This window comes from Aptenodytes patagonicus, chromosome 22 (assembly GCF_965638725.1).
Source record: "Aptenodytes patagonicus chromosome 22, bAptPat1.pri.cur, whole genome shotgun sequence".
NCBI classification, from domain to species: Eukaryota; Metazoa; Chordata; class Aves; order Sphenisciformes; family Spheniscidae; genus Aptenodytes; species Aptenodytes patagonicus.
Window position 1 is genome coordinate 5810001 of NC_134970.1, and position 8690 is coordinate 5818690.

An 8690-nucleotide genomic window follows, 5' to 3' on the forward strand; every position below is an offset into this window, starting at 1 on the left:
GGTAGCGGCCGTCGAGGAACCTGGAGCATATGAAGTTGGGCAAACACGGGCAGGTGTGGTGCTGGCGCTTCCCGAAGAAAGGGACCTGCGGAGAGACGCGGGAGAGATGCAGGAGAGATGAGGGCGTCAGGGCTCTGCCACAACCAAAACATTATCAAATGGGATCAAAGCCCTGTGAAAATCTCTGGCCCTTCTCAGAGGTTTGGTGGGGATTAATTTTTGATCCCTCTGAAGCCCTTTGCTCCTTCCTGCGCCAAGCAGAAGGCGCAGCATCATTAAATCTTGCTCCCACCGCGCAAAATCAATACGGGAGCGTGGAGTGGGACGCTCCCCCCCAGGGCCGGGATGCTGCCGCTAAATCCTCACGGAGGAGGGACTGCAGCAGCGTCGCGCTTTGGGCTAATCCCAGTGCACTGGGGTTTCTTATCAGACAGAAATCACGGTGCTGGGGCGGCTCTGCGGCATTAACTCGGCTTCTCCTCGCTTGGCAGAGCATTTACGACTCAATTTGGAGCAGCGTGGCGTGCGCTTTTCTTTAAATGAATGGAGCAGCCGGCTCGGTCCCAGCTGCGAGTCGAGGTCCGCAACACCCATGGGGCATCCCGAGGATTTAGGGTGGCGCGGGCAGGCAGTCGCTCAAAACACGTGAGAGGCTGAAACCGGCTGCACCGCGCCAGCTCGGGGACCACCACGATGCTGCCGGGAGCCTCAACCCAAATCCACCCCAGCCCCCCGACACCGACCCCCTTCTCCATCCCAGGGCATTGATGGAGCTTTCCTCCAACGCGAGGAGCTCGGTGCCCCCCCCCCTCCCAGCCCCACTGGGCATCCCCACGCCGGTACCTTGTGACTGAAGGGGTGGCACTCGTCCCCCTCCTGCCCCAGGGGGGTGCACATCCGCAGCCCCCGCAGCCAGAGGCTGACGGCGCAGCAGGTCCCACTGCCGCACTGCGGGTCCCGCTCGCAGGCCTGGGGAGAGGGACGATGGTGGGTTAGCGCGACCGGCCCGGGAAAGCATCGCTATCCCTCTTCTGGGGGAGGCCAGTGGAGAAATCAGCCCACGCCAAGCTGCTGGGTGTAACCCCTTAATGGGATTTAAGGGGGGGGGGGAGGTTTGTTGTTCCTAGCTCTCCCGTTTTGGGTTAAACTGGGGAGGTTTTGGGACAGGGCAACGGGTTGGATTGGGGGTGACGGGGTTTGCAGGATGAAGGGGGAAATCCCTCGTTCACGCCGTGGTGGGAGGGACAGAGGAAAACTTTGTAGCTGCCCGACTTAAAAGCAGCATCGGCGCCAAGTCAGAGCAGCAGCGCCGGGGGATAAACTCACTGTCCGGATCCTCCGGCGTGCACACACATCGCCCGGCTGCGCCTGTAAAACCTGCTGAATAATGCAAATGCCCAGTGCTTTTTTTTATTAGAAGGGAGCAGAGTAATGCCAACAACTCAGCCTCTCCCACCCAAGGCAGATGTAAAATGGAAACGGGTCACCTCTTCCCCCGGGATGGGGAAACCGAGGCACGGACGCAAATGCTGCACCAGCTCACCACCGCACCTGGAAGTCCAAGAGGATGTTGAGAAGAGGTAGACGGGGGCACCTCGAGCACCAAGCAGGTCCCATTTTACCCCCCAGGCTGTGTTGGCCATCACTAGAGCAGCTCATTGCACCCCCGACCCCTTCTCTGACCCATTTTCCTGACGTCGGGTCGGTAGCACAAGAAGAACCGATGGGGCTCACCCAAACCCCCCACCCTGGGGTCACCCCCTCCTTGGGGCACCTCTCTCCCAGGAGGTCCCAGCCACAAGCCCGTTGCTCGTACAGATGAAGAGGTGTGGAAATTGCAACCAGGGGAAAAAACACAAGGGCAATGGATAGAGCACGATTTGGGGGGGGGCAGCTCTCTCACAGGGGGGTGATAAGGGGATTTTGCAGAGTCTTCCCTTTCCTGAAGGGAACCTGATTCTCCCTGAGCATCCAAAGCACCTTGTAACGCCCAAATACTGTTCCAAATCAGATCGCAGCAACGGCGGACCCTCGCCTGCAAACTCGGGGGGGGGGGGGGGGGGGGGGCTGATGGGGGCTGCAGGCAGCCAGGGAGCTGCACATCCAACCTCTTTTCTCTGGTTATTCGAAATGAGTCATTTAAGTCCTGGGAATAAGTTCAAGAGCTGCTGGGTCTATTTGGCCCTGGATGGAGGTGGCTCCCCCCGCCCCGGCTTTGCAGCTCCGGGTGTATGTAGGGGTTGGGGAGATCCAGCTGAAAAAAACCACAGGCTTGAAAGAAATAGGTCTGACTATAAGGGGTGTCTGGGAAAAGAGGAGCCAAGAGCCAGCTGAAGTCAACCACAAAATTCCCATCGTTCGGGAAAAGCCGGCAGGCAGCGAGCCAGCCGGGATGCAAACGTTTCGTCTTGGTTTTAAACAGAAGATTTTTCGCTGGCAGGGGGAAAAAGGGGAAGGGGGGGCGGGGGGGGGGGGGGTGTGTGCGTTCAGCCAAGCCCGGCTTTGCTGAAACCAGCCCCTGGACTCCTGGAGCACCACAAAAGCCTGGATTCTGTCCCCAAAACTCGCTGCTCCTCTCGCTTTTAGCATCACCCTTGGTCCAGCTCTTGCTCAGCAGCACCGAGCTCTCGGACACGCCGAGCCCCAAAAGCCCGTTAACACAACGGGGTAAGCGTCTTACCTCTCCTCTGCATCCCGACATTTCCCCCCTCTTTTAATAATTTCTCTTAATTTGGGAGAATGACAACCTGGGGTGCTCGAGCCCTCGTCCCAGTTGGGAACCTGTTCTGGGGGACGCCCGTAAAGATATAGTATTTTTTCCCTGCTGGAAAACTTCCTGAAATCCCCCGTTTCCCTGCGTGCCGGGTCTGACCCGGTGCTGAGAAGAGAAGCAGAAAGAGCAGCTCACCGGCGTGACTTTACACTCACGTGGGCTAAGTCTGGCTGCGGGAACAGCATCCACGCATCGGGAAAATGAGTAATAAATTGGGGAAAAAAAAAAACCAAACCCACCCCAAAGCAAACAGCAAAAGGCACCGACTCTTGCCTTATTTCCCAAAATAATAATAATAAAAAAAAAAAAAGTAAATCTCCCAGGTTGGGGGTGGAAGCGGCACTTACCCCGGTGATGACGGCGCAGGGGCAGGAGGTGATGAGCAGGAGGAAGCAGAGGGTTTGCAGGAGTCGGCCCATGGCGCCGGGGCAGGAGCCGTCTACCCCTGCGCTGCCGAGGTCTGCAGCAGCCCCGCGCCTCCCGCCCTATATAACCCCTTCCAGCTCCGCCACCGTGGGCTTTTTTTTCCTCCCCCCCCCCCTCTCGATGATCTCAGAATAAGCAGATGAGACCTGAATTTCTAATGGTATAAAAGAAATATTAATAAACCACCGAGGAAGGGAAAAAAAAAAAAAAACCCACCAAACCCTCCACCTCTCCCACCCGCACCCACGTCCCAGGGTTATTTTTCAGCTGAGCCAACACAGCTGGATTTTCCAAGTACACCTCTCTGTCCGTATTTATGCCTGACGGGCGTACTTAAGAATTGAATTAAGAATTTGTGATTATTTAGCTAAAAGAGAACGCAAGACTAAAGTTAGCCTGCTACTTCTCGGCTCGTAAGAGCACAGTGTCTCATAATGTGGCTCTGCGATAAATATCCTGTAAAAACAGAGACTCGGCTGCGTTTATTTGTGGGAATAAAAGAAGGCAGAGAGGGAATAATGTCTTTTTCAGTAATGAGGGTGTGTTTGAATCGGAATGTAATGTGTAAATATGTTGATTTATGGTTTGAAGCATATCCCCCATACCTCAAACTGCGTTTGGTGCATCTCCTGGGAGCACAAGGGAATAAGACCTTTGCTAAAGTGGCTAAAAAGGCAGGAAAAGCTGGAATTATCGGCTTCTTTTTTAATTTGTACATCCTGGGAGGATGCAGGGGACAACATCCCAACGTGCTCAGGGACGGGGGGGGGGGGGCCTCAACGAAAACACCCACCGGCCCCACAGTCGCATCCGTCAGGTGAGAGAGGAGCAAGAAACCTCTGCAGCCTCTGTGACGCCACGTCCCCACGGAGCTGGGGCAGTTCGGCACCCGCCGCCTCGTCCCATGCAGCCCCTTCGGGAGTCCGGCAATAAAAAGAATAAAAATAATTAAAAATTTAAATACCCTTCCATGGCCAACGCGTGGTCCTGGGCTCCCACGGTCCAGCCCGGATTCAGCCGGGACTCCCCGGACCAAGCTCCCAGTGCCTGCAGCCGTGCTGGCCGGGGCCGTGCAAGCAGAGGCCGTGGCTAAGACCCTTTGCACAACAAAGGCAGGAAATAAAACTCCATTTTTCCCCCCAAAATAAAGCTGGGTTTGCGATTCTGACCCAGGGAGATGGATTTTTTCCAGCCCTGCATTGCTAGGTACCATCCCCGTAGTACCAGGGCTCCTCACCAGCATTATGAATTTAGTCCCTTCCAGCTTTTCCCACTGAGGAATAAACATCCCCAAGCCCGATTTTGGGGCTGCTCCCTGCCAGACCCGGTCCACGGGGGCAAATTAGGGACCGGGAGCAGCCGGGCGGCTCGGCCCCAGGGGAGAAACGTGGCCCGAGGTGATGGGCTGGGATTTGAAATACGGGTTTGATTGGAGCCACGCGGTTTAATCGGGCTTTTCTGTGGAATTTCTTTTGTAGAGTGTCAGTCGGGTGCTAAATCGTCTATTTAATTAGTTAAAAATAGCCCTGGCGTTTCCCTGCCCGGAGACCAGCACTTCTTTTGATGTGGCAGCTGTTCCGCTGCTTCGCTAAAGTCTCCTCCACCTGGGCTGGAATTAATTAATCCCAGCTCTCCCAAAAATCCTCCCTTCCAGAACTCCTGCATCCGGGAACGGCTCAGGAGCGGTTGGTTCCTTGAGAAGGTGCTGACGGGACGGGGAGGACGCAGCCCCCAGCCTCCCTAGGGCATATTTGTATTTGTTGTCCTGCGTTGCTTCCCAGGGGTGGGGAAAGAACCCTCAAAAAAAGGGAATATAAGTCCAAGCCATCCCAGCAGGGTGGGATGCAGCGGGGGGGGGGGGCCCTGGGCAGCCGGGATCGGGGCTCTCGGTGCTGCCCGAGCGAGCTCCCAGCTCGATCAAGGGGAAAGAAAAATAAAATAAAATAAAAAAAAAATAAAAAAAACCTCACTGCGCTTTACTTCCCCCATCAATAACATTTTAATTTTCCAACCTGACAAGCCAAGATCTATCACCGGGCACAGCCGGGAACGGCTTCAGCCGGCACCTTATTAGCGTCGCCGAGCTTCGCGATGCGCCCACCATAAATTACCTCCTGCTCTCCGCTGGCGACGGGGCTCGGTTTTGGGGGGGCTCCTTGCAGGAAAGCCGGGCTGAGCATCGCTTTTAACGCCTCTCTGCACTGGGAATGGGGAGGGGGTCCCGACCGCCCCCCGGCACCGTATGCACCAGCGTGGCCCTTCTTGCTGCAAACATTGGGCTCCTGCCTGTGTCCCCGTGTCCCCGTGTCCCCGTGTCCCCATGTCCCCGCGTCCCCCCGCCGCGGTCCAGCTGCGAGAGGACGCTCTGGCCGGGGAGGGTGCGCAGGGGCACCGCCATTAAAACACCACTTGAATTTCATTTCGCCGTGCAAATCCTGAGCCGTGCTGCGCGGAGGGAAGGAACCGCAACCAAACCCCGCTCCGGAGCGGAAAGGGGGAGAAAAGGGAGGAAAACATAAACCCAAGAACCGCAACTGTGCCACCCGCCCTGCGGGAAGACAGCCGCCCGGGAAGGGCTGGTTTTGGGGGGCAAGGGGGTGCGGGGCCTGGATTTGCAGCTACACCCCCCCCCCCCCCCCAAATTAGGGCACGGTGCATGCGTAAGCTGCAGTGGCTGCTTCTTTGTACGGAGCCCCGGGAGGCTCCCAGGGACGGAGGACGCGGGCAGAGGGATGGGAGCTGTTTGGGGTGTACCCCGGGTCACCCCAAATGAGGCTGGGCGGGCGCCTTCGCGCAAGCGAGGCCTTTTGGCTCTGCGGAGCCGCCGTCTCCGGGCGTCACGTGGGTGACGCCGCTGCCAGGAGCCGCCGGGTAGGGCGGAAGTTGGGGGGGGGGGGGGGGTGGCGCGGGGCCCGGCGGCATGGAGGGGACGCTGGAGCAGCACCTGGAGGACACGTACGGGCCGGGGGGGGACGACGGGGAGACACACACACACGGGGGCCAAGGCCAGGGCTGGCCGTGCCCCGCCGGGGCCGCGGGGTGGGGGTGAGGGGGGGAAGCTGGGCCTAGGCCGGCCCGAGGCCCGGCGGGGGGGGGGGGGGGGGTGTGTGGGGCCGCCCCGGCGCTGACCGCCGCTGTCTCCCCCCGCAGCATGAAGAGCCCGGCCGTGGTGGGCGTCCTCTGCACCGACTCGCAGGGGCTCAACCTGGGCTGTAAGTAACGGAGCACCGCCGGGGGCGGGGGGGGCGGTACCGGGGCCTGCCCCACCGGAGACCCCCGGGTTGGGGGGCACCGGGCCCTGCCCAGTCCCTCTACGGACTCCGGGGGGGGGGGGGGGGGGGGGGGGAGGTAGGGGGCACCGGGCCCTGCCCGACGGGAGCCCTCCTAGTTTGAGGGGACTGGCGTGCAGGGGCCTCCCGCACACTCTGGGGCCGCCAGGCCCTGCCCTACCGCAGTCGTCTCCCCCTCCCCTTCCGGGTGTCCCCAGGGTCCCTCTGGCACCCACCTGCACCGTGGTACTCGGCTTCCCACACACACAGAGCGGAGGAAACCCGAGCCAGCTCTTCCTGCCACTTAAATTCAGTCTTTTTGGTGGTTTGAGGGCAACAGTTAGGTGAGAAGCTGCATCAGCCCCCAGGGGAGGCGAATGGGCCCAAGCAGGAGCAGCCCCCCTTGGCCCCGGGGGGAGGCTGCTTCAACACGAAGCTCTGTCACGGCACGCGGGGCTTCAGCCAACATCTCCCACCTCTCGCAGGCCGAGGAACTCTCTCGGATGAGCACGCCGGCGTCATCTCCGTCCTCGCCCAGCAGGCAGCCAAGCTCACCTCCGACCCGACCGATACGCCCGTGGTGTGCCTGGAGTCAGACGGCGGGTGAGTTTCCAGCCCGGGGGGTGCCACTCTTCCCCCTGTTTGCCTTCCCCCCCGCCCCCCCAAGCCCTGGGGCCCTCCCCGGAGTCAGATCCCTAGAGCAGCTCTCCTCATCTTGAGCTAAACTGGCAGATGTGGAGGAAGCCCCATCTCTGAAGCCATGGGGGGAAGGTAGTCGCTGCCATCGGCACGTGAGTTCATTAGATTAACAGGACCTCAAGGAGGTCCCTTTAATAGTTCCTCAAGGAACTATAAAAGCAGTAGGAAACCTTTCAGGGGGCGGTGGCTACTGCAGCTCTATACTTCTTCCACGCTTGGGATCCCCGCAGATAATGGAGCCCACGCTGTAGCCAGTCACTGCGGTAGGCAAAGACTTCTCCAGCGCCGTTCATGGGAGGGGGCAGAAGAGATGCAGCAACCAGAGCTGGGGGTTGCCGCAGCCGCTGAGTGATACCCCTGTCCAGTTTTCCCACCCCCGTCAGCTCCTCCTCGTCGCAGCTGGTTTCTCAACTGCCTCAGCACTTTTCTTGTTCTAGGAATATCATGATCCAGAAGCACGACAGCATCACTGTAGCAGTGCACAAGCTAGCATCCTGACCTTCAGGAACCTGCGCAGCGCTCCACTCCCACCTCCAGCCCAGCTCCTCCTCACTGGACAACCACTCTCCTCTGCTGCTCCAGGGCAGAACGTGCTTGTAGTACCAAACCTGGGCTGAAGGCTCTCCCTCTCCACCTAACGGCTCCTGTGCAGCTATCGGGGTCTCTAACTCACATTTTAGCACTTGTGCTGCTGAGGATGAAATGTGGGTCACTCACCAAGCTCGTGTAATGGTCAGATACTACAAGGTGTATGTGTGTGCGTGGCCTTATTTGTTGGAGAAATCAATAAATGACCTGCAAAACACGCCTTGGCTTCTCTTTGCTCCGGCTGTGAAAGCTCTGCCCATTGCTTTGCCTTCTCGCCAAAGCCAAGTGAGGTAACTTCTCCCAATCCCTTCTTCATTAGAATTTCTCTAGAGAAGAGGAATAGTGCACAAAGACTTCAATTAACGGAGGCTCCTCCAGTAGAAGAGGTACAAACACTTTCCGAGGAATTTCTCCTAGGAAATGTTTAGCCTCTTCTAGTTAAACGTTCTGTGCGAGAGTTACTTGCTTACTGCACCTTGGACTGAAGTTCAAACCTTCTGGCCCCTGTGGCTCAAACCCCGCTGGCCCTGGTCTGCCTGGTCCCTGCGTGAGCTGTAAATGGACGTTGACGACACCCTCACAAGTCCAGGCCTCCCTTCTTCTTCTTACAGATTCGAGCGTTTGAAATGGTGCGGGGAAACAGTCCTGTGCAAAGGCTTTCCCCTCGAAAATCTGCTACGCTCAAATGCTTCCTATGCGTAAGGGCGCGAAAAGGAGCTGGCCTGCAGCTGTCCGCGCGTAAAGCGGAAGGGAAGCTTCACAGCAGAGCGTGAGCTAACAAATTGCGCTGGGTCAGAGATAAAACGACATTCACGCTGCTTTGGCTTTACTACTAGGAGCAGCTCCGCTCGTCGGCGACATTCCCAGCCTCGCAGTCATTGCTGCGTATGAAACAGGCGGTAGGGACGAGCCTGCCCTGCGCGGCTGGGCTCTGC

At 58.4% G+C, this 8690-nt stretch overlaps 2 protein-coding genes across 2 annotated transcripts in view; one reads left to right on the forward strand and one right to left on the reverse strand.

The window, feature by feature from the left end:
- The window catches only part of PROK1 (prokineticin 1), a 3332-nt gene extending 140 nt beyond the window's left edge, over nucleotides 1-3192 (reverse strand). The window contains exons 1-3 of the mRNA XM_076358122.1: nucleotides 3121-3192; nucleotides 844-969; nucleotides 1-85 (exon numbers count right to left, since the gene is read on the reverse strand). The exon at nucleotides 1-85 is cut by the window's left edge and continues 140 nt beyond it. Coding sequence (XP_076214237.1) covers nucleotides 1-85; nucleotides 844-969; nucleotides 3121-3192 — 283 coding nt within the window. The remainder of the gene's footprint in view (nucleotides 86-843; nucleotides 970-3120) is intronic.
- A 2905-nt stretch (nucleotides 3193-6097) lies between these two features.
- LAMTOR5 (late endosomal/lysosomal adaptor, MAPK and MTOR activator 5) lies at nucleotides 6098-7972 on the forward strand. The gene is made up of 4 exons (XM_076358123.1): nucleotides 6098-6154; nucleotides 6350-6411; nucleotides 6954-7071; nucleotides 7605-7972. The coding sequence occupies exons 1-4, from the start codon at nucleotides 6120-6122 to the stop codon at nucleotides 7663-7665; spliced, it is 276 nt and encodes a 91-aa protein (XP_076214238.1). The 5' UTR covers nucleotides 6098-6119; the 3' UTR covers nucleotides 7666-7972.
- The last annotated feature ends 718 nt before the right edge of the window (nucleotides 7973-8690 follow it).

Excerpts from the sequence above, each read along its gene's own strand:
- LAMTOR5 (XM_076358123.1), top strand. The coding sequence starts at position 6,120 with ATGGAGGGGACGCTGGAGCAGCACCTGGAGGACAC. Across the intron at positions 6,412-6,953 it reads GCAGGGGCTCAACCTGGGCT|GCCGAGGAACTCTCTCGGAT; the intron begins GTAAGTAACGGA and ends CACCTCTCGCAG. Across the intron at positions 7,072-7,604 it reads TGCCTGGAGTCAGACGGCGG|GAATATCATGATCCAGAAGC; the intron begins GTGAGTTTCCAG and ends TTCTTGTTCTAG.